This window comes from Podarcis bocagei (assembly GCF_964188305.1).
Source record: "Podarcis bocagei genome assembly, chromosome: 13".
NCBI lineage: Eukaryota > Metazoa > Chordata > Lepidosauria > Squamata > Lacertidae > Podarcis > Podarcis bocagei.
In genome coordinates, this window is record NC_138138.1 from 5509171 (window position 1) to 5534299 (window position 25129).

At 44.8% G+C, this 25129-nt stretch overlaps 1 protein-coding gene and 2 long non-coding RNA genes across 5 annotated transcripts; 1 reads left to right on the plus strand and 2 right to left on the minus strand.

The window, feature by feature from the left end:
* Positions 1-3552: 3552 nt before the first annotated feature.
* Positions 3553-6188, minus strand: LOC308571961. Its single transcript, XR_014001620.1, has 2 exons — positions 5119-6188; positions 3553-4572 (listed from the first exon to the last, which is right to left on the minus strand). It is a non-coding gene; the product is annotated as an uncharacterized lncRNA (long non-coding RNA).
* A 1645-nt stretch (positions 6189-7833) lies between these two features.
* MSANTD3 (Myb/SANT DNA binding domain containing 3) lies at positions 7834-25129 on the plus strand. 3 transcript variants are annotated; one of them, XM_081166841.1, is made up of 3 exons: positions 7834-8537; positions 12045-12494; positions 15962-25129. In XM_081166841.1, exons 2-3 carry the CDS (start codon positions 12077-12079, stop codon positions 16369-16371), a joined length of 828 nt encoding a protein of 275 aa, XP_081022967.1. In that variant the 5' UTR covers positions 7834-8537; positions 12045-12076; the 3' UTR covers positions 16372-25129. The 3 variants fall into 3 exon arrangements, with proteins under 3 accessions (XP_081022967.1, XP_081022966.1, XP_081022965.1); XM_081166840.1 differs by having other exon boundaries at positions 7835-8543; XM_081166839.1 differs by having other exon boundaries at positions 7835-8531.
* LOC308571462 lies at positions 11256-15199 on the minus strand. The gene is made up of 3 exons (XR_014001460.1): positions 14952-15199; positions 12581-12721; positions 11256-11605 (listed from the first exon to the last, which is right to left on the minus strand). It is a non-coding gene; the product is annotated as an uncharacterized lncRNA (long non-coding RNA).

Sequence of the window (25129 nt, forward strand, 5' to 3'; positions counted from 1 at the left end):
AGGAGCCTGCGGCGACGGGGCGGGCGCCGAAGTTGGCAGAAGTTGGCGCACCTCCTCGGCAGCGCCTTCGTCCTCCTCCTCCTGCCTCTGCTCTCCTCCGGCGGCGGGGGCGCGCCGCCCTCCCCGGCCGGGGGGCTCGGCGGGGCCCGCGGGGAAGGAGGCCATGTTCGCGGCGCGCGGGATCGCGGCCCCCCTCGCCCGCCTCCGGCCCGCTCCCCTCCCCCTGTGCGCTGCCCTAGCCGTGCGGGTCTCCTCCCCCTGCGCCGCCGTCCCCTTTCCACATCCTAGGAGCCGCGGTCCGCCTACCGCCCCCGGGCCGCGGCGCGGCTCCCAGCCCGGGCTGGTCTCCGCCTCCTGGGACGCGCGCCCACCCCCGCGGCCCACCAAACTTCGGAGCAACTCTCCAGACGCTTCTCCCCCGCCTCGGTCTCCCTCCTTTCCACTTCTCTTCCCCCCTTCCTTCCCTCTTTCTTTCTCTTTCTCTCCCACCCGCCTTTCCTTCTATTAACTTTCCTTTCCCCTCCCTTCGTCCTTCCTACTTTTACTCCTGGGCTCCTCCCCCCTTTGCGCAGCCACAAATCAATCTCTCTCTCTTTTTCCCCCTCTCTCTCTTCTTTGCTCAGACGCAAAAAAGCGCCGCTTTTTGGAAATCCGGACTGCTGTCCCCGCTGAAACGATACTTTAAAAAAGGAAGAACCCACTGGCTCTTATTTCTGTTTAAAGCAGTAGATCCCGAACTCTTTTGGCCCACTGCCCCCTTGGTTCCACATCCCCCAGTGTCCCCTATGCTTACTCTATAGAAAGAATAGAATAGAATAGAATAGAATAGATTCTTTATTGTCATTACACAAGTGCAACATTGTACAAAGTGCAACGAAATTGGATGCCATCCCTTAAAACATCAAAAGCAAGACAACAACAACAACCAAACAAACCACATTCCAGCCACACCCACACCACACCCATCAAACTCCCAGGTCACACTATCGAGTTACAGCATTCAAAAAGGCCACAGCTCTTGGATAGAAACTGTTTTTCAGTCTATTTGTCTTTGACTTGATGTTTCTATATCTCCTGCCAGAAGGCAGTAGTGCAAACAGACCGTGTCCCGGGTGAGATGAATCCTGCAGGATGTTATTTGCTTTCCTAAGACAACGGGAACCGTACAGTTCTTCCAAAGATGGGAGAGGATGACCAATAATCCTTTGGGCTGTGGTTATGACCTTCTGGAGCACCTTCCTCTCCCTAGCTGTACAACTGGAGAACCAAGCACAAATACAGTATGTAAGAATGCTCTCTATGGAGCCTCGGTAGAAGCACACCATAAGCACAAAGCATTACAGGGGTTAACGCGGCTCGCTAAGGAAGATATTAATAGAATTCTGCATTTGGGGGGAGACCCTAACAGTCATCTACCATTACCTTCTATGCTGTTACTACTTTTTTTTTTTTTTTTTTTTTTACATAAGTAAAAAGTGACCTTTCCCCATCTGGCATGGTGGTGTGCCTCGAGATTTTTTTCATGAAACAAGTGTGCCTTTGCCCAAAAAAGGTTGGGAAACACTGACATAGAGGAGGGAGAAAGGTTGTTTTCTGCTGCTCCAGAGAAGCGGGCACGGAGCAATGGATCCAAACTACAAGAAGATTCCACCTAAACATTAGGAAGAACTTCCTGACAGTAAGAGCTGTTCGACAGTGGAATTTGCTGCCAAGGAGTGTGGTGAAGTCTCCTTTTTTGGAGGTCTTTAAGCAGAGGCTTGACAACCATATGTCAGGAGTGCTCTGATGGTGTTTCCTGCTTGGCAGGGGGTTGGACTCGATGGCCCTTGTGGTCTCTTCCAACTCTATGATTCTATGATTCTAGAACAACATTCTTCCATTAAGATCACAAAACCTTCAGGTCAACAAATTATACTGACCCACAGTAGGTTCAGAACAGAACAAAAGAAATATTATTTTACACAACATATTATTATTATTCAGTGGCATTCCTGGGCCAAGTAGTGTGAAAAAGCATTCTACAGTTTTGTGCAAATCTGAGGAATCAAAAGGGGGGGAAATCCTCCATTCAGGAGTGCACTGCAAATAGCTATGAGCACAGGCAGAAAAGAAATGAAAGCAGTGGGTGAGAATGGAAAGGAGAGTAGAAAGTGACAGTTGATCCATCCACCCCCGAAACCAAAACTAATAATCTGTGACCCCCAATGTGGAGCAGTTTGGAGCCCAACTTCTCCTGCAGCTTATCCCTGTATCAGGTGAACCCGAATTTACAGAGGAAGATAATTTAGACTGTTGTTGTTTGGGGGTAATGTCATGTGAACTATGCAAATTACATGGAAATGTAAACAGCTGCAAACATGCAGGAAACTCTGTTGTGGCCAAGCCCAGGAGACAGCGATGGCCACCAACTCAGATGGCTTTAAAAGAGGATTAGACAAATTCATGGCTGCAAAACTGCAAAAGAGAATGCTTTGTGCTGCTTTCATCTTTCCCCCAGTCATCTGCTTGGCCAAGATGGGCCAATGACTCTTCACATGTTCTTTCATTTTTTTAATATGGAGTTTTATTGATTTTCAGTGTATAAACACAATTACAAAGAGTTCCCCCACATTCCAGCTTGCCCCCCTTCCTCCCCCGGAATGGATCAGTCCAGTTTGTGATTCTGGTGGATGCCATTCTTCAGGATGGACTGTTTTATAAGAGGAAGCCAAATTTCAATGAAGACACTACCAGAACACATCTACATTACAGACTTTAAGAGTCAACCCCTCTCTCCAGGAAACTCAGTGTACTGTCGTCAAGAGATAGCATTATCTAATGGAGAGAATCCTCCAGCATCCTTTCAGGTATACCTAAAAATAATTCATAGAATCATAGAATCATAGAGTTGGAAGAGACCACAAGGGCCATCGAGTCCAACCCCCTGCCAAGCAGGAAACCATTGGTAACCATTGTAACCATTGGTTACAGAATCTGTAGGGAATCTACTGCAATTAGATTAACTAAAGAGGTTACCTGAATGCAAGGCAAGGCTACATGCTGCCAATAAGCACAGAATTTCCAATGGTATGTTTTCTTTGTTAAGCAAGTGGAAATTCAGAAGACATCTCCAAATGAGAAACATGGAGGGTGTAGAAAGGTGTTTAAATCCTTCCCTTGGAACAGCCTTTCTCAACCTGTGGGTCCCCAGATGTTGTTGAACTACAACTCCCATCACCCCTAGCTAGCAAGGCCAGAGCTCAGGGATGATGGGAGTTGTAGTCCAACAATATCTGGGGACCCACAGGTTCAGAACCACCGCCTTAGAAGATGGCCACAAAAGGAAATGTCCAGAGCATGAACCTTCATCATCTGCGCATAGCTTGGGTCTCCCAACACCTGTAGTACCAGGGACTATCTTGGGCAGCTTTCAATAGTATGAGACACAATACTTACATTATAGTAATACGGAGTGACATTGTACGCATGTACCGTAAGTTGAGGTATCTCGATTTTCATTTCCCATAATGAAGGAGTCAAGAGTTAAGAAATCCACACATAACAACTAAAGAATATATGAAAAAGTCTTTATTTTGACAAAATATGTTCAAATTATGGTAGTAATAATAGTAATAATATCCATCATCTGAGCAGCTTCCAGCAAATGAAAACATCAAACACAGCAAGACATCAAACATTAACAACTTCCCTATACAGGGCTTCCTTATAATACCTTTCTGGCATTACAGCCAAGTTAACCTGAGTAGAAAACTGCTGTGGGACCATGATTTACCCCAGCTCCCTCCAAGATGCAAGTGATGTGTTTAAGCAGCCCAAGGATCAAATCACTAGACCACATTGTCTGCCACGTTTAGCAACATAGCACCAGAATGCTCCAGTCCAAGGGGAGAGACAGTGCCGTCTGGTGGTTCGCCTGGGAGTTAAACGAACAGGAATTGCTTTGGGGGAGCTGGGTGGTGGTCCCAACATGGCAGTAATTTTTTGTTAGCTAGGATATTTTCTCAAATTTCCAAGTGTGTCCATGGCCCCATAAATGTTTATTTTTGCTGAGGTCTAGGGGCTGAAAGTGAAAAATTATGAGGGCCTCTTCAGCTCATCACCCATAAGCAATACATTATTGTTATTATTATTATTACTACCACTATTACTAATATTAATTAGCCACATTTTTGTGCATCTTTATACTGAAGACAGACAGAACAATAAACAGTTATAAGCCTCTATGTTGGAGCCTCCTGTTCAATATTCCTCTGAATACCAGATACCAGATAAACAACAGTGAAAGCGGGAGACTCATGGTTAGAGCACAGCATGGGGCTAAAGCAGCCTTGGCCAACCTGATGCCCTCCAGCAAGAGCCAGTTTTGAGAGCCAGTGTGGTGTAGTGGTTAGAGCAGGGGTTGTCAGCCTGGTCCTTACCGCCCACTAGTGGGCGTTTCAGGATTCTATGTGGGTGGTAGGGGGTTCTACGGCACAAGCTGAATCCTCCTTCCATCGAGCACAGGTGGGCGGTAATGAAATTTTACCATCAAGAAAGATGCATTAGTGGGTGGTAGATATAAAAAGGTTGACTCTCCAGGTGAGGTCTGCTCTGGTCAGACCTCACCTGGAGTACTGTGTCCAATTCTGAGCACCACAATTCAAGAAGGACACTGACAAACTGGAATGGGTCCAGAGGAGGGCAACCAAAATGGTCAAAGGCCTGGAAACGATGCCTTATGAGGAGCGGCTAAGGGAGCTGGACATGTTTAGCCTGGAGAAGAGGAGGTTAAGGGGTGATATGATAGCCATGTTCAAATATATAAAAGGATGTCACATAGAGGAGGGAGAAAGGTTGTTTTCTGCTGCTCCAGAGAAGCGGACACGGAGCAATGGATCCAAACTACAAGAAAGAAGATTCCACCTAAACATTAGGAAGAACTTCCTGACAGTAAGAGCTGTTCGACAGTGGAATTTGCTGCCAAGGAGTGTGGTGGAGTCTCCTTCTTTGGAGGTCTTTAAGCAGAGGCTTGACAACCATATGTCAGGAGTGCTCTGATGGTGTTTCCTGCTTGGCAGGGGGTTGGACTCGATGGCCCTTGTGGTCTCTTCCAACTCTATGATTCTATGATTCTATGACTACCCCTGGGTTAGAGTGTCAGACTGTGACATGGGAGACCAGGGTTTTAATGCTTATTCAGCCATGAGGGTTTGTATCAACACCTAACCAATGAGGAGTTTGTCAGCAAATGGCAGAAAACCATGGCTAGAAAAGCCACCTCTATTGGTCTGTCACCCCCCCCCCACTTTATTACCTGGGTTATGAAGGCGCCCTAAAGACGTTAAAGCAAAGATTATGGGATAATACACACAGTGACTTGCGATCTCGATCACATGCAGTCTGTAGTCTGGCAGTAGGAGTACAATATGGGCATGTCTCTAAATTAACATCTTACGTTAAAAACCTGACTGTACCAAACTATCGAAGGCTTTTCACCAAAGCCAGACTAAATGTCTTTCCTTCTGCAGTGTTTCCTTCTGGCAGGTGGAGAGGAGTCCTCTACCAGGACAGACTTTGCTCGTGTGCCCAAGACATAGATTCTATAAAACAACAACAACAACAACAATCTTTATTACGGTCCAGAGACCCAACAAATTGTTACAAAGCAATACACAATTCATACAGCCTACCTCCAGGTTAAACAAGCATTTTGTTCAGAATATAGGGATCACTGGTTCTTGCAACCACCGATAAAATTTTTGCCACTGCTAATGTTCTAGCATTTGTCCGGTCTTCCAATAGGAACCTGACATAGTGAGCAAACTATAAAACATATTTTGCTGCACTGTGCGAAATACGAGCAAGCCAGGGCTGAACTGATATTACCCTTGCTGGTACCTTTCCCGGGAAAATCAGAGGCTCACTATGTCAGGTTCCTATTGGAAGACTAGACAAACACTAGAACATTAGCAGTGGCAAAGTTTTTATCGGTGGCTGCAAGAACCAATGATCCCTATCTTTAAGTCTGAACAAAATGTTTGTTTAACCTGGAGGAAGGCTGTCTGAATTGTGCATTGCTTTGTAAGGATTTGTTGGATCTCTGGACCGTAATAAAGATTGATTGATTGATTGATTGATATTCAACCATGAATCTCACTGGGTGACCTTGGGCCAGTCACACACTCTCAGCCTAACCTACCTCACAGTGTTGTTGTTACAGATAGGTAGCCGTGTTGGTCTGCCATAGTCAAAATAAAATAAAAAAATTCCTTCCAGTAGCACCTTAAAGACCAACTAAGTAAGTTCTTGGTATGAGCTTTCGTGTGCATGCGTGTGTATCTGAAGAAGTGTGCATGCACACGAAAGCTCATACCAAGAACTTACTTAGTTGGTCTTTAAGGTGCTACTGGAAGGAATTTTTTTATTTTATTTTCACAGTGTTGTTGTGAGGATAAAAAGGGCCAGGAGAAGAACTATGTGCACCACCTCGAGCTCCTTGGAGGAAAGGTGGTATAGAAGTGCAGTAAATAAATAAAAACCAGTCCTAGCCAGTTGCTGGTAGCAGCTGATGCTGATGGGAACTGTAGTCCAAAAGATCTGGAGGGCACCAGGTTGGTGAAGTCTGGGTTGAGTGTGTCCAAGTAGGACGTTAAGACAAAGCCCCACTTGGGCAGCCTCGTGCTAGACACCAACTCTCAACCTGACCAACCTTCACAGGGTTGTTGTGAGGATCGCATGAGAAGGGAAGACAGACACCTTGAGCTCACTGCGGGGGAAAGGGTGCATTACATCAAGTGCAATTGCAAAAAAAAGAATAAGTACCGTATTTTTCGCTCTATAAGACACACATTTTCCCCTCCAAAAATTACAGGGAAATGTGTGTGCATCCTACGGAGCGAATGCAGGCTCCTTGGCTTCAGCGATAGCAACGCGATGCCTCAGAAGCGCAGTGGGAGTTTCCGCCGTGCTCCGGAGGCTTCAGGTGGCTATTTTTGATAGCCTTCACTGAAGGCGAAGGCAACATGGGAAAGGGAGAGCTGCGCAGCGCCCCTTCAGCGAAGCGGGAGGAGAAATGGAAGGGGCTCCGTTTCTCCTGCTGCTTTGCTGAAGGGGTGCTGCGCAGAGAGGGGGAGAATTTTTTTTTTCTCGTTCTCCTCCTCTAAAACAAGGTGCGTCCTATGTTCGGGTGCGTCCTATAGAGAGAAAAATACGGTAAATAATTAAGCAAGGAAGCAAAATACTCTGCAGAAGCCAGCAACTGTAGGAAACAGGACATGGAGCAGAAATCAGAGTTGGGGTATCCCACCGCCCTCCAGAGAGACATATGCAAATATGCCAACAACAGCAACAATCTGTTGAATGGGGACCGATGGGAGTTGTAGTTTGGGATTCCATAGCCCTCCGCATAGAGAGCTAAACTCCAACTTCCACCAGTCCCCAGCCAGCACAGCCAACGCTCAGAGGTGATTCCTCGTCCACATCCGGAGGGGGAAATGCTTCTTACTTCCCCCCGTGCGCCGCCTCGAGTCCCTGTCAGGGGGGAAAGGCGGAGTATACATAATACAACACCAGCAACAGCCGTTCCGCACTCTTCTTCCGACTTCTCCGCCGCCAAAGGCAGGCCCTCGCGAAGGCGACCCCCGGGCCACCGCCAGCCCCCGACCCGCCTCGCCTCCTTCAAGCTTCTCACAGAGCCCGCCGCCGCCGACAACCTTCCTCTTCGGCTGGCGCCACGCAAGTGACAGTGCGCATGCGCAGTGCGCGCCCCACCCACTTTTCCCGGCCGGAGCCGCGGCGGCGCTGTCGGGTGGGAAAACCCGGACTGGATTGCCAGAGAGAAGCGGGAGCGGCTCCATTGGGTCACTCTCTGCTACGAGTCTTGCAAAAAGAAGAAGGCAGGAAACCTTCTGTCTTTAGTGCAGCGGCGCGGGGAGAAAAGCAACGCTTGTTGTCAATTTTCGCATGCATGCATGCATAACACGCATGCATACATTTGTTCTCGCCTTTGCTTCGTGCCCCGAGCGCGAAATTATGGGATTGCAACGTTTCCAGCCGGGGCGCTGGCTTCGCTTGGTGGCCGCCGCTTTGAGACCCGCGTCGGAACTTGGGAAGAGCAGGAGGGAGTGGTTTAGTGGTCGGGGAAGAAGGGGAGGAAGGTGGAAGCGACGCGGATCCCGCCTTCTCTAAACCCAGCCGCGGAGAGGGAGGGAGGGAGAGATTGGCAATTAATGGTGGGGCTTTTGTTAAGAGCAGGGGCTGTTGCGCTGCCCTTTGGGATTGGAGGCCGGTCCCGTATCTATCCACACGTTACGGGGGTTATCTCTCTCCCCTCCGCCGGGGCAACGGCAAGCGGCAAGATGAGCGCTGCTCGTTATTGTCTGAAGCGCCGCTTGCGCGCCTGCATTTGCAAACCTGCAGCCGCCGATGCGTCCTTTGTCAGGCTGGGATCTGTGCTTTCCTGTTCTCCAAAATAGAGAGGGAAACCCGGCAGCATCCAGGAAAAAGCAAGAAGGGGGAGGAAGCCGGAGGAGGCCGTGGTCCACCCAAGCCTGGTAATTGTGCGTGTGCGTGTCTTTAAAATGCATATGTAAAATGGGGTTTATTTCCAAGGGAAATGCTCCCCCGTCTCTCTGGAACCTCTTTGCTCCAGAAAAGCGGCCAGGATGCCTTCCCAGATGTGTAACAGGTTGAGGGAATTTGTATTTCTCTGCTGAGGGGAAAGGCTCGCTGGGCCACAGATGGTCCTTTTCTTCCCCACCCGGTCCTTGTGGCGCAACATGGTCGCGTGTAACTTGTGCAGCCCTGCCTGCGTCTACTCGGGAGTAAGTCTGCTCTCGGGCAAAGTGTGTGCAGGGCTGCAGTTCTCTACACCCTTGTCTGGGGGCGAAACCCCCGGATCATGGGTAAACGTGGATAGCATTGCGCTTTTTAAGGATTTTTGATTTCAGAAGTTGGGCTAGATGAGGCATTCTGACATCTAATATTGGTGGCAGCATTTGTAAATATTTAGAATTCAGATTGAGAATATTGCAGTCCACTGTGGCTGTTTCAGTTGCTTCCCTGTGTAAAATCCTGATGAGGGAATACCGAAGGAGTGTTTATGGGATATACATCTCCGCGCTTTTGCCATTTCAAATGAAGTGATCTCAAAAACACCATTTGGAGCCTGGCTAACCCCCAAGTGCAGGGAAGATGAGAGACCTGTAGCGCTGCAGATATTGCTGGACTACAGCTCCCACAATCCCTTGCCATTGATCTTACTGGCGGAAGCTGATGGGAGCTGCAGTTCATCAACACCTGGCGGACCATAGGTTTTCCCATCTCTGTACATCTTGGGGTTGTTGTGGCAGAAGAGCCTGCACTTATCCCTCTATAGCTTCTGTGGCCTTCCATGGCGTTTTCAAGAAGTCATTTGCACGTTTACATTCCTATGTTTACCTCCAGACCTTCTTGTGTCCCAGAAGCCACAGCAATGTTTGCCTTGTTCCTATCCAGGCACTGACCAGAGCCAGGCCTGCTTAGCTTCAGTAAGGCTGATCGACACTTTTTTTACTCTGAGGTAACATATATGGAAGTAAACATGCATACAGATCAACCTATAAACTGAAATGTATTGTGAATTATCCTTATTAATGGAGGGAATTGCTTCTTTTGCTGAATATGCACATGGGAAAAGCATAATGCAATTTAGGATGATTCCCCACTCCCTTCATGTTTTTGAGTGTGGGGCAATATTTGAGGGGTTAACAGGATACATAATTAAGTGTTGAGAGAGAGAGAGAGAGGTGCTTACAATGAAATTTCCTGTCTTTTATTAATCATAATTTTCAAGACTTCTTCTGGGGAGGAAAGTCAGGACCCTGTATTTGAAAGGTAGGCATCCTTGCAATTAACCATTCCTGCTTCACAAGAATATTTGGCCTAGAGTTATAATGGACTGGTTTTAAGGTATGTATGTTTGTTGGAGAGAAGTTGAAACTGCAATCGTGTGCTCCCAAGATCTTAGCAGAGAGTTTTGGCAGTGATACGCCTTGATCCATGGATCTACCATGGATCTGCGGCACAGGAGCAACAATCTAGTCAAGAAGCTGGATACCTGTACACTGGTACCTCGGGTTAAGTACTTAATTCGTTCCGGAGGTCCGAACTTAACCTGAAACTGTTCTTAACCTGAAGCACCACTTTAACTAATGGGGCCCCCTGCTGCTGCCGCACCGCCAGAGCACGATTTCTGTTCTCATCCTGAAGCAAAGTTCTTAACCTGAAGCACTATTTCTGGGTTAGCGGAGTCTGTAACCTGAAGCATATGTAACCCGAAGCGTATGTAACCCGAGGTAGCACTGTATTGTTCTTCTTTGATTTTATTGGTGCTGCAAAGCAAGAGAAGAAACCCTATTATTGCTACCTACTGGCTATAATGTTGTTACTCAAGTTATAATTGTTAAACCAAACCCCAAAGCGAATCCCAAAGTTACTCAGTTTGTGAGGGGGAGGTTCCCTTTCATCCCTGTATCTCAAACAATCCTATGCTACATAATCAGCTGTTACTTCCACCCCACAAACTTCACAAAGGTTCTCCTTTCTGCCATCTCATTACCAATAATTCCCACATGGGCTGGACTCCAGCAAAAAGCAGAGACCCATTATCTGTCATTCTGAATTCAAAAAACCATATTCCATTTACCAAATCACATTTACATTCCATATCTCCATTCTTTATGGTCAATGACAACGTGTTAGCACCCCTCCCCTATCAGGTCTTGCATCCCTCAGCCCTCTAAAGCCACCCCGATAGCCACTCTGCTATCAATATGGATAACTAATTGGATAAACTAGAGTATGAAGATGATGCCCAACCTTTGCTGTTTGGTTCTGGCACGTAGAGGCATCCTGCCCCTACAGAGGGGTGTTCCAATTAGCTGTCGTGGTAACGAGTAGGAAATGATAGCTCTTGCTCTTTTCTCAAGCCATCTAACTTAGTGGCTTTGAGGGGCTATCACTGTTAGAAACTCAGATATATAAGCTTAGGTGCCAAAAGGCTCCTTAAACCAAGGTTACAGCCAGCTCCCCCAGATCCCCAAAATCTAGAAAAATCTAGAAAAAATCTAGAAAAATAGCACTGGGCATTGCCATTCAAATGGTGTCCATGCACTGTGTCTTGTGAGCAATTTTGCAGCGCAGGGCTTACCTGGGCTACGCCCCCCCCCAATATTTTATTCCAGTTGGCACCCCTGGTTGCAGTTGCCCAATATTTTATTCCAGTTGGCACCCCTGGTTGCAGTTGCCCAAACAGAATGTCTAGTTGTCTTTTGGGGGCAAGATGACTCTAAAGTCTTATTTTTCAAATGATGAACTGACTGTTTGATTATCAGCTAAACATTTGACTTGTTCAGATGACAACCTTGAGCTAGGTTAAGCACTTTGAGAACTTAAAGAAGAAAAGTCACTTTATCCAGGGACAACCCACAGATATATAGGCCTATTCTTACCTCTTTTTCTTCATGGTGACCCGGACCATTCATAACTTAAGAATATTCTTCACAACTGTGAGCAGGGCAGTGGGGTGGGGTAATTTAAGACAAGCGGCAATAATTAACTATAACATTGTTCACTGCTCCTGCTCCAGCTGCACAGAAAAAAAGCATTTTGGTTCCTGAAATTCATTCTGATTGTGCAGACAAAATGTAACTGATAGAATTCTGTAAGATGCGGTAATAGTGTGTGAAAACAGTCCAGACCCAATGATCCCCAGGCATGCACTTCCTGTTGTGCCCAGGCCTCTTCACTTGGTTGCAAGTGGCTAAAAGCCATGTGCAAAATGCGCCTGGCGCCTGGCTAATTTTGAACACTGTGTAGTAGGGAATTCTGAATTGTGTGAAGTAGCACTTTTGTTTGTCCTGAACTCTGCTATTGGTGATTGTGTTGACTGACTGACTGACTGACTGATGATAGTGTAATATTCTAACATTTTTGTGTGACGAAAAAGAACATTTTCTGAGCAGAATGTTATTTGCTGTGAAATCAATCATGCTTGCAAAAGTAAGCTGTCTGTTGTTTTTTTATAGGTTATTTTGGCACTCTGGAGAATCAAAAGAAAATGCAAAACAGCGAAGTGATAAAACCTGCCAAATACTTCTCTGAAGTGGAGAAGAGTGTGTTGCTGGCATTAGTTGAGAAATACAAATATGTACTCGAGTGTAAAAAAAGTGATGCAAGGACTATTGCGCTGAAACAACGGACCTGGCAGGCACTTGCTCATGAATATAATTCTCAACCAAGTGTTTCACTGCGAGATTTCAAGCAGCTGAAAAAATGCTGGGAGAACATCAAAGCACGGACAAAGAAAATAATGGCACATGAAAGGCGAGACAAGGTAAAAAGGAGCATTAGTCCACTTCTGAGTAATCACATCCTGGGAAAAGAGAAGATTGCCAGCATGGTACCTGAGCAGGTGTACTTTTTACAGAGTCCACCAGAAGAGGATTCTGAATATCAGCCAGAAGCCTCCAGCCAAGGTAAAGTTGTTTTCTAGTGATCTACAGTAAACTATTCTCGTAGCTTTACATTCCAAAAGTAGATAGAAAATTTGCAGTTTGCTTACCTGGCGATACCTCTTGTGGTGCTATGATTTTTCCAGTATAAGTAAATGAACACAATCTATATGGATTTAACTGGTGAGTCATGACACTTGATAGGATCATGCCCTTTCCCTCAGGTGTGTCATAGCAGCACCATTTTTCTCCTGAAGAGAAGAAAAAGGTGAATGATAGGGGGGAATAAGAGAATGAGACATTAATCTTTTTTAAAAAACAAACAAACCTATAACTTACCATTTGACCCCATGCCTGGTATATGTGTGAATGCATTTCTAATTATTTGGGATAATTAGTTTTAACAAGTTCACTTTATCATGATTTTATTTTTAAGCCATTTTGAGAGGTTTGACTATAAATTCAGATTAACCTTCATCAATGTGAGTTTATATGCGAGCCTCAGGTTGCAATTAGGTTGGGTGTAAGAATGTTGAAGACCACTGCATTTTGTTCCAGTACAGCCATGAAAATAATACCTACCATTCAAACTGTTTATATCTTAGTTAACACATCAAAAACATGCTTGTATCCATTTGTGGGAGGCCCACAGGTTAGAGCAGCAGAGAGTAACCCTTTGTGGTCAACAACCACATTTCTTCAGAGGAACGTGGTCAGAAGCCACAAACCAGTGGCAGGACCAAAGCCTGGGCAGGGCAGAGCCGCTCCTTTTCTCTCCCATTCGTACACCATCCCTTAATTCTCTCATTCAGTCCCATTCATGCAAGTCCACAAGGAGCCACTGTGGCTGGCACACAGGCAAAGCTGCCAACCAGCAAAGCAGTGCAAAGTATGGATATCAGTCAACCCACCAGTGGAACAGTCACTGGGCTTGGCCATGAACACAGCAGAAGCTGCAAAGTGTAGATGCCCCTAGCAACCTTTCTGCATCAGCCAATCTTCACACAGCTCCCAGCAAGGACCGCTGCTCTGCCCACCACCTGCATGACCCAACGCAAGAAGAGCACACACCCTAGGCGGACACCGTTAAGTAACACACGTGGGCACAGTGGCGCCTCAGACACACACAGATTGGGACCCCTCACGACGCCTCGTACTCCTGCATCACTGATGCCAAAGTACCGCACTCCAACAGAAACATCAAAGCATTTGTTGCAGACATGAGTGTGCAGCCCAAACAGACACAGGAGTGCAAAGCGCCATCAAAGAGGATCCACACCTGTCGCACGCCCTTCCAGGGAGTCCACAGAGCATCCACATAGCCAGGACAAGGGATGGGGGGGGCACGGCTGTCCCAAGCAAAAAGCAAATTACACTTGGAGATTTCTAATACCGGCATTGGTTCAATGTTCTGGAGTTTCAGAGGGAAGGAAGGAAGGTGGAAAGCAAAAATAACCTCAGCTCTGTTTCTCCCCTGTCAAAATCCTTGCTCTTCTTAATTACAACACACCACACTTTATGTTTTCTACCTGTTTCTTACCCTCGGAATCTGTTTTGCTTTGTTTCTCCTCCAGCAACCTTGCAATAAGTATGATGAGCAAAAGATTCTGTCCTCTACACCCCAACCCTTGCTCCCTCGGTGCAGTTCAGCAATTCTTGAAAGGATTTTTTACCCACAACTTCTCCATTCCCTCATGCTTCTGACCCCCTCCCTTTCTTGCAAGTTGAGAAACTTTTTGCAAAGCTTTGCGTACAAAAACAGCACCTGTTTCAAGGACAGTAAACCTTCTCCTTTTCTGTAGGGCAAGCTACTTAACATGGACTGGAGCAGATGAGCTCAGTGAAAAGAGTCAAATCTGTGCTCTGGCCAATGCTGTCATCTTCCTTTTTTCAAAAAACCTACCTGTGCTCTGCCCCAATCTGTTTCTACATCCTTCAAGGCTGCACACCAAAGGAGGTGAAGAGCCGCAGGTTGCCCAGCTGTGGGTTATAGCATCTCAAAATAAATCCTTGAGTTGAAAGAGACCTTTTAGCAGGAGGATATGAATTGTAGTTCTGTTGTTCTCTTCCCTGCCTGCTTCTTTCAGTACAAGCACTTCAAAAGACATCTTGGGCGAACTCCAAGAGGCCACTCTGAGCATTCCTCCCTATTTTCTCAAGCCTGCTGAATTCAAGCCCCCCACTCTGAACTTTGGAGCAGGGGAGAATCTTGTGCTTTGAGGTGCTTGAGGGCCTTCAAAGGGCATGTGGCCCAGGCAGCCTCCAGTCCTCTGAGGAAAGCGAAAGATCATATCAAACCTCCTGTGTCTTGGAGGTACTCTACAAAGTTCAACATGGTGTCAGTCATCCTAACTGTGAAGGCCGCTATAGAGCTACTCTCAGAGAAAAGCCTTGACAGTGGAGACAAACAGTAGAGCTTTAAAGAGAGCTGAATTTCCTTTTCCTCGTCTTTTTCTCTGGCCAAATATTTTTTACCCATACCTGTGTACCAGAGAGGAAGTGAGGGATGCCTACACACCCAGGGCAGCCGTTCCTCTTTCAGACTGCCTTCAACTCTGAAAACCCTATCCTCTTCCACCCTATAATGGTAGTGCTTGTAGTTTGATGCTGTCACAATGTCCAGTGTCCTGAATCTGCTTCAGGGAAAGATGACGCAAGCTTGGCTGTGCAGTAATTTACTGTCGTTTTTAAAAATCACATTGATACGCCATCTTTCCTCCAAGGCTGTCAAGATGGAGCCCATGGGGTTATCCTAGCTTATCCTCACTGCAACAGCTCTATAAAGTGGTTAAGATGAAGGTAGCGACCACCCAGTCATTGATAGTAAAGGTAAAGGGACCCCTGACCATTAGGTCCAGTCGTGACCGACTCTGGGGTTGCGCGCTCATCTCGCTCTATAGGCTGAGGGAGCCGGCGTTTGTCCGCAGACAGCTTCCGGGTCATGTGGCCAGCAAGACTAAGCCACTTCTGGCAAACCAGAGCAGCACACGGAAACGCCGTTTACCTTCCCGCCGGAGCGGTCCCTATTTATCTACTTGCACTTTGACATTGATAGCTGAGTCAATGACATTGATAGCTGAGAGCCAGTGTGGTGTAGTGGTTAAGAGTGGTAGTCTTGCAATCTGGGGAAGCGGGTTTGCGTCTCTGCTCCTCCACCTGCAGCTGCTGGGTGACCTTGGGCCAGTCACACTTCTTTGAAGTCTCTCAGCCCCACTCACCTCACAGAGTGTTTGTTGTGGGGGAGGAAGGGAAAGGAGAATGTTAGCCGCTTTGAGACTCCTGAAGGGGAGTGAAAGGCGGGATATCAAATCCAAACTCTTCTTCTTCTTCTTCTTCTTCTTCTTCTTCTTCTTCTTCTTCTTCTTCTTCAATTTGGGCTTCAAGTCTCCCAATGTATGTTTAACACTATATCCACCACACCAAACTGGCTCTTGGGTTGGAAAAAATTGAAAATTATTACAATGGTAATATTTCTTATTTTATTTCCCCAGAACCTTTCACCGTTATAAACAGAGAACTGTGCGATGAAGACAAAGATCTTGTACATTTCCAGGTATGTGAAGGAACCTCGCAATCGGAGCCTTCCTGTTCAGCAGTCAGAATAACAGGCAGTAAAAATTTCAGAAGTAAAGCTGCCCAGGAAAGTGATCTGAAAAAGATGCATGAAGAAGAGCACCATCAGCAAATGTCCATCTTGCAACTGCAGCTGATCCAGATGAATGAGGTCCACGTGGCCAAGATTCAGCAGATCGAGCGGGAGTGTGAGATGGCGGAAGAGGAGCACAGAATAAAGATGGAGGTGCTCAACAAAAAGAAAATGTACTGGGAGCGGAAACTTCAAACTGTTACAAAAGAGTGGCCCGTCTCATCTTTCAACAGACCGTTCCCTAATTCGCCCTAGAGAAGGCAGCAGCCAGCCATAAAACGGACTGGCGTCACTGGTTTATTAGAAGAGAGTGAGGAGGGGTTCACTTCTGCTAGTTTTGTATTTTTAGTTTGAGAGAATGCCTTCCCACTAGGCTGTGAACAAACATTAAGGAAGAGCTAAGAAAAATGTGGTATCTATTTGTTGTTTTTTAAGCCCAATAACTCAATTATTATCATTTTGGGAGCATCCCCTTATACACAGAGGAAGTCAGTAGGCATATTCTGTGGTGCACACTTTTTGTCTAGAAAGTTCTGAACAGCAGATACGTAGCTGGGCATTTTAGTATTTTATTTCAAGTCTGAAATTTAAATTTGTTTCCAAGAAGCAAGAATTCTGACTTATCCTCCATAATTGTTTGTTGAGGTGGGGCTACTAGCAGATTCGCAGTGACTCCGCTGCATCACTGAGCCAGAGGACATAATACGTTTTCCGTTTATTAATAGAATGTGGGGAAAGGGCAGCATCATAGCAGGAACAGCTTCAGAAGAGGGCATGGAAAGCTTTCAAACAATTGATTAGCTCTCTGGCCACAAGAGAAGTTCACCACCACCACATTTCTCTCCTGCCCCTAACCATTAATGACGCTGCACTCAGTTTGCACTATAGGGCATGGCTCACCTGCCAGCTATATAATTTAGGGCAAAATTACTACTGTCTGGCCACTTTTCTGCGGTTGAAGAAGGCATCAAGAAAATTACCATTGTGTGTGATTTGCAGCTGTGCACGTGTACTCCACAGTGAGTGTATACAGGATTGCAGCATCACTTGGATACTTGGCACCTCTCCGTTTGGTTCAGTTCAGCTTGCTTGGCTTCTCGTCGTGTCAGGAAGGAGGCCACCCGTCCATCTAGCAGGATGCAGGTCCAGTTTGTTTGCACGACAGAACCACCCTCTCCGTACTGCACCTATCTCTTGGTCCCAGTCCACATGAGCCAAGGATCTGAAGTGAGCACCAGCCAAATGTAAGGAGGTTAAAGTGCAGATTAACTGTGTAACTCGGGGCTATTTAAACACATTGCATTTTTACATGCAAGTCCCTGTAAAAATGTAATGAGTGCACATGGCAAATGCAGATAATTCTGCCGACACACAGGGAGTGGCTGTGGCTCCTGGAATGGGTAACTGGCAAACGCATTGAGCATCAGAATGTGTGACTGAGCTCTTGAAGAGTTTTCATCTTTGATGGGAGGCAAGGGACTGAGAGAACCCACCACCCTCTAAGTACGTGACGAAGGAGAAGCAGGGCTTGCTTCTGTTTTAATGAAGCAGCAACCATGAATTTCCACGATTTCATATGTAGATTTGGCAGTTATGACTAATAAGTGCAAATGGTGATATTAGCTTTTTCTTCTTCACAAAATGGGGCAGCCTTGCTGTGTTCATTGGGCTTCAGGTGGTTTTCAGTTGGATTTACAGGTAAATCTTTTCAGATGCTGCTAAGACAAGAGACCTGGAGCTACTTAAGAGTGCTGTCAAATCTGTTGCAAAACTAGCCTGAGTGGATTAGAGCTGCCCCTCTTTTATATTTACAGTAGCAGAGGGTTACCAGTAAAGTAGGGGGAGGCATAGTCAATTTTTCAGGCAGGCATAAGGAACATTTGAGTGTCCAGACATTGCAGCTACAACTTGCATCATCCCTAGTCATTGGCCATGCTTGCTAGGCCTGATGGGAGTTGTAGTTCAGCAGCAACTGGAGGACCAAAGGTTCCCACACTAAGGGTACAAGCTTGTTGCTTAATGTTGGTGAAGCGCCATACGTTTGTCATTGCTTTCAGCACTCCCATCTTGGTATGTCAAGGAAAAGGGTAAGGAGTTTTTCCTCTTGTCTTCCAGGGCATGGGGGTGGCTAGAGTTGAGATTTTAAATAGTATATAATTGTGAGTTCGGAGTACAGTGGTGGGAATTACTCTGAATTAACTAAAAGGAGAGATCATGGTTTATGGTGCTGCACATGCGCACTGCACAGAATTAGCCATAAAGGCTTCCTCTTTTTCCTGTTGATAGGATGGTGTGCTGAAATACCAACTTGGGGAATGAGATGGAGATCTGCCATTCATAGGTGCAGATCATTTACATGCTGACATGAAATCGTTGCTCTACCTCACTCCTCTCAAACAGAATCAAGCTCAAAGAAATTGAGTCGCTTCAGGTCTTTTCTGGTGCGTTCCTTTGACTATAAGACCGGGTACAAATATGTTCATTCTGGAAAAACAAAATTTGTGTATTTTGGTAATGCATCTTTTAGTGCAACTTCTTATTGAGGAGCTCTGTTCAAACTGTTGAACAGATCTTATGAAACATCTTACAAAGTGCACACTGGTTCACAGTTAACAGATTCCCAGGCAAACAAGAAACTATCAGAAGTATGGGGAAAGGGAATGGGAAGGTAACTGGAAAGAGGGCTGTGCTTATACTGTTGAGATTTTTGTGGTTCTTAAATGAGTTTCTAACTTAGTATTTTAAATAATTTTCCAAAGGGAAAATATTTATGTTAGTTAATGCATGTGTAGAGCTTAAATACTGAATTCAAACCACTGCAATAATAATTGCAGATTCCAGCATAATCCAATAGAAAACGAGGGAGCAATTGCAGCCCCAAGCCTCAGGAAATCACAAGCCCTTTTGAAAGTATTTTGAGGGGAAATGTTAGGCTACTTCTCATTTGCCTACTCCTTTTAGTGTCTTTGGTACATATTAGGATTGTCTGTTCCAAATTAGAATGGGGCTCCTGTTCCTGTGTGCAACTGGGAATTTCAGAAGGTGCACGTGCTCTCACTTCTGCATGACAAGTTGCCCTTGCCAAAATTATCACAAACTACTACCTATAAAAGAGGGGTCACCCATGTGGACATCTCTATAGCTGAGACAGAGCAGCTTGGACCTCATTTACAACGAGACATTAGGTTTTGCTTAGCACCCAGATAACGTTCTCCATCCTCCCTTCCTAAAACAAGCGTGTGTGGCAGTCAGTTTAATTCTAACATGAAGCAGTGCAGAGAGCCTAAAACTCAGCAGTGAATTTAGCTGTCAGAAGTAAAGAGAAACTAGCATGCGTTCATATATTTTATTACAGAAAATAGTAGTTTAGGTTTAGCCCCTGCCCAGCTCCCCCTTCTCCTTGGATGCCAATAGTATTTCCCTTTTCAATGAGCCTCAGTTTCTCAGCACTTCAGAGTGGAGTTTTTTCCAACTGCCGCTCCTGTGTTTATTTTTTGGTAGAGAGGGACACAAGTTGCACTGCAATTTTTGTGCCAGTCTTGAGATATTTCCATTTCTTTCACATTCTAAATTCTGAACTTTTAAGATACTACTTTATCATTTATTTTTTATTCCTATTATGTCTTCTGTTCAGTGTTACCATGTTAAATAGATTTATTTCACTCTCTCCCTTGAATTTCCCCCTTCCCTGTCATTTATATTCTTATTATTTAGATAATATGTAGAACTCAACATTTCATCCTCTTTGCTTTTGTCTAAATAGAGTAGTTTCCTGGTATATTGGTTATAGAACTGTATGAATTCCTCATTCAAATTCTGCAAGAAGAAAATCTAGATACTGTGAGATGTATGAATTGTGCCTTGTATTTCTTTAGCGTGTACAATTCATTTTGTTTCGGCTGTAATCTGGGGTAGAAGGAATGAGCTACAGCAAAGCACAAATGTTCCGCCACCTGATTCCTGGTGCTTCATATTAAATTGCCCCCCTACTTTAGAAATTTCACCATGCATTCTCCACACACCAAAGTTATATTTTTCGTGATAAGGGCTAGGACCTCTTTTTAAAGGCATGCTGAGAATTCTGAACTCTGTTCAATACAAAATTTTGCTACTTTTCTGCACATGTGCTGAGTTGCAAATACACACAGCCCTGATTAATTGATCTGGTATGAACAAAGAGAAATATAAGCCTTTGCTATTGTCTAAAATACTAGTTCATCTAAAAGGGGCTTCCTCAACCTCTGCCCTCCAGATGTTTTTGAGACTACAAATCCCATCATCCCTGACCACTGGTCCTGCTAGCTAGGGATCATGGGAGTTGTAGGCCAAAAACATCTGGAGGGCCGAGGTTGAGGAAGCTTGATCTAAAATTTAATGGACCAGTTTCTGCTCAACAAATCAGAATCTCCTCTTCTCATTGCCTAGTTTCAATATCTCCTTTTTTAGATGTTGCTATCAGTTTTAGGGTACACATTCTTGACTTTTGTTTTTCAATATTTTTTCATGTGGGGTTCAGCTTCTTTATTCCATTTTAATGTTTGATTATTGTGAAACAACTTTTTATATGATGGTCCATAATCTGTTTTTTGTTTAATAGGACTGTTTAATTGGATTGTATTTTTTAAAATCTCCGTATTTGTTTCTTTAAGTACAGTATACAGAACTGAGAAATGTCAAGGGACAACTATATATGAATGAGATGGTGAAGGGTGGGGGAAATAACCAAAGTCTCATCAATATTCAGACAAGTGTTCTGAAAATAGACATTAGAGACCTGAACAATACGGTGAAGAGAAATAGAAATGTTTACAAGTAGAATTCTCAGGGGTGCCCATGCGTCACCCACAGACACCAGTATGCCCACCAGTACCTCCTGTGGAACCCGTTCAAGGTCATCGTAAAATGTCCCTTAAAAACCCACAAGAGACGGTTTGCTCTTCATGTTCAGTTCCTGGTCAGAGGAGAGGGGCAAAGAGCTTCTGTCTCTGCGTAAATGTGGTGGTGGCCAATGTCGTTGGTTTCCCCCCCGATTGGGAGGCAGGGCTCTCACACCATTTTGAGGGGGGTCTTCTTTTTTTCCTGTTCTTTTAGCTGTGGTGGTCATTTTGTGCCACACGGCACACAGCCTTTATGTGATTGGTGCGCAGAGCACTTTCTTGATTTTCCAAGTATGCCCGTTGGCCTGAGAAGTTTGGTAGTCTCATCTACCATGCCGGATAAAGTAAGGCCAAGAATCAGAGAGCTACCTAATCACCCCGAAGGGATTCGGCAAGCCTTTTTGGGTTTTTCCTTTAAAGCTCCAGGGCCCTGTGCCATACCTAAAGCTGCTTTTGAAATTCCCCTGTTTTAAAAGTAGTTTGCCATGAGATGCAAAAAGGCCCTGTTCAAGAAACACAAGACAAAATCCCTCTTATGTGCAATGCTGTGCCCCTTCATTTGGGATTTAGTTCTTGTAACAGGACTACGATTTGGGCAGGCATGTAGGAGTAAGGGGACTGTTCTGAGCAGATGTACAGGATTGCATCATAAGGAACTTAGGCCTGAGTAATATCGGACTGTACCATACATTTAATCAGCCAACTTTAAATATATGGAATGGCTTGCAGTTTATAATTCTGAGCTATGATAAATCTGATGGAGGTTAACAAATTTAAGAATTGGTTCTCTCTGTGATTTGGTGGAAACATTTAAATATCCTAACAATATCACAGTTAGATCATTGTTAAATGTGCATTCTTGTGAACTTCTCTATTTATTTAGCCATTTGAAATCATAACTCATAACTTTTTGCTTTAAGTCCATGTATATTTCAGGCTTCTTAACATCATGGCAGCTTTCAGCTAAGGTCTCTGCAACTCGTGACCCATGAGGCTGACTGCAGCGAATAGCCAGATGCCGTGACTTGCCATGTGCTTCATGTGCCCCCACTTCTGTGGTTCCATGTAAGCAGCAAAAACGGGAGGCTTATTAGTGAGCTGTGTTTTGTTTGATGGGTCCCAAGTTTATTTAGGCCTGCTGGAATGCTTATATACCATTTTCACGACCGATCCTTAATATTTAACACTTGTCAAATTTCCAAATAGCTATTTGTTGAGTATTGCTCCTCCCACCCCAACGTCCTGCTTGCCTGTGTGGGTTTCTGTAATGTGCTGTGTTTGAGCAATGTGCCCTAGTTATACAGGACATGCCTGCTTTAAATATATAATGGTAATGCCAGACAAAACCTCTACGCATTGGCCATAAATGACAGGCTCTATCACCCACCCCACCTCTTAATTATGGGTGGGCCAAGTATTTGCCAACCCAGGGATGGATTGTCAGAGTCAGTAATGCGGGCAATTTGGCATAAGAGACTAAAGAGATCAGGGAGCAGAAATAACAACAGTTTGGGGGTAGGGAGGATGGAATTCTGCATTTTAGGAACGGGGTGGTGGAAAGGGTGTACGGAAGAGCGTTTAAGTGGTAGATTCTTTTCCAGGGTTGGTGCTGAGTCTACCATGTTTTCATACCCATCTGCAAACATAGCTGTCAAGCGTCCCTTATTTGGCGGGACAGTCCCTTATTCCAGCGCCGTGTCCCGCTGCTGTCCCTTATTGATGATGTCTCTTAAATAAGCTACTGAAGGTAATGGGGCCCTTGATATGTCCAGCTTGCTTTGTCAGCAACAAATTGTTGCTGTTTTTTGGTGTTGAATATATGCTATATGGTAATTTATGGACCTAATAGGTATCTAAAGCCATTTGCACGCAACAAAATATGTATTTTATAAAAGTAATTGTTGATCCCTTATTTTGGCTGCTGGTCCCTTATTTTCAAATCTGTAAGTTGACAGCTATGTCTGCAAACCCCACGGGATGAATGCAGAGAGAGCAAGCTAGGCACAGAAGAACTATCAGGGAGTGGTCCTAAAGTTTGCTACCTGAGTAGTTCTCAACATTGTTTCATCAGTTGGCTGAGTCATCCCAACGCTTGCACCTTTTCTCAAGTAGCAAGGCCAACATGCGGAATCCCCACTTGCCAAGATTTGGGGTGGGGGTGGGGTTGGGTGTGTATGGATGCCCTTTCTTGTGCCCAAGAAAATGAAGCCTAAATGTAGAAACAGAGTATGTTGTCGTTAAAAGGGTGCTGTCGCCATAAGCTGTCGGTGTCCTCAGTGATTAAATCCATCACATCATTTCCAAAACTCCATTAACGCCACACCTGTACCCTAAGCAAGGTGAAATATGCAAGTGAAACTTTTTTGCTGGTACTCCAGGCCTGTTGGAGTCTGTCCGCTATCACTGTTGTGTACTCTCGCAATGCAGATTAGCTTATACAGCTTTATCACCGCCAACAATGCCTAGGACTTCTTTTTATTGGTTAGTACTACTTCAGTGTGCTTTTGGAAGCAATTCTGCAAATCTAAGGTACGTATTGAAAATATTAAAAATTTCACAACTGGGAGTGCTGTGGCATCTATTAAATGTGATCTGCAAATATGGTAAATAAATTGGTACAGTACTTGAAAAATCTAGTGTATAAATCTAAAAGCAAAGCAAGTTACTTCTAGTAGGGCATCCACAGATAAGTAGGCAGAATTTATTTTTAAGTAGGTGGGAAAAGGGAAGATTGAGGCTTATGGTACTCTGATGCTGCTGTGGAACCCTTGTAAGGGTCCTTAAAGGCTTACAACATTCTGGGCTGCAGGTAGGAGAGAGTCACAACATTTTGTTGCAGGCTCGTTTTACTTTCATACTCTCCAGTGTACTCTTGATGGTAACAATTCGTGTTCATATTCTGAAATGCAGCCTTGCATTGGTGAGACATAAAGTTCAGGGTATTGTTGCTGATATCAGGTGGAATACTCCTAAATAAACTGCTTTAAAGTTGACGGTATAATTACAGTTTTTAAAGTATATAGAATATTGTTTGCTCCTATACTCAGAAGAGTTCTGTGGTGCAGGTTTGTTTTTCCACAAACAACCAAGCTTTAGTTTTCTTTCCTGGCCATTGTAAAATACGTGTTTAGAACTCTGCTTCACAAGTGGTGAGTCGAGTCCTGCAGAATTTTTTTCTAGCTGAGATGCAGTTTGACCCAGCAAGACAGACTCAGTGCTTAGCTGCATGAGCCGAGCTCCTCTGCCCACGTAAACCTCTGGCCAGGCTGATACAAATGAGAATTTTGCCCCACGTTTGTACCTGAAGTGTAGTAAAACTAACACTGGGTAGATAGTTACAGGGGACCAAATAGTTTGTCGGGTGTTGGCCCACTATCTAGGCAAATAGAACAACCCCCTCCTCTGCTTACTGGGTATTCCTTCTTGGAGAGATAAAACATACTTTGGGAACAAGTGGCCCTTCTTAACTTGACCTTCCTATTTCAGACAGGGACCAAAGTTAAACCTGCCAGTCATGATCTCTTACTTCACCTACAGTGTAGATCTGGGTGGTTCCGATTGGGTTGGATCACCTGTTCTGCGGATTCATGTAGTCCTCCTAGAGATCAGCCACGTCAGTGGGGAGCTTACTACTTCAAAGTCTCCCACACACATCTCTATGTGCAGAAATCTATGAGCTCTTCTAATTTAGTACCAAAGCCGTTTCTGCTTCTAGCAGATTAATTTACTAAACTGCATTGTGGAAAATACTGAAAACTGCCCCCACCTCCAAATAATGGATTTTTGCTCCATTTGGTTTACAGAACTGTGACCTTGTACTTCATATAGATGTATTTAAGGAATTAAATTAGGAGATCTTTATTATATAACTTAGTTTCATGATGGATTTTTTTGGTGCAGGATCTGTTTAATAATATTTATTTTCATCAGGAAGAGACTAAAGTCAAGCAAAGAATTCATAATAAGATGACTACTAGGTGTACATTTTAGTGCCTTGTTTATTGTATAATGTGTAATCAAAATGAAGGATTTCTGATAAAAATTGTATTGCTAGTAGGAAAAATTGTATATGCACATAATTGGTTCCAATAAATCATGAGTTGTTAATAAATCTTGAAAGTTTCCTCACTGAAAAA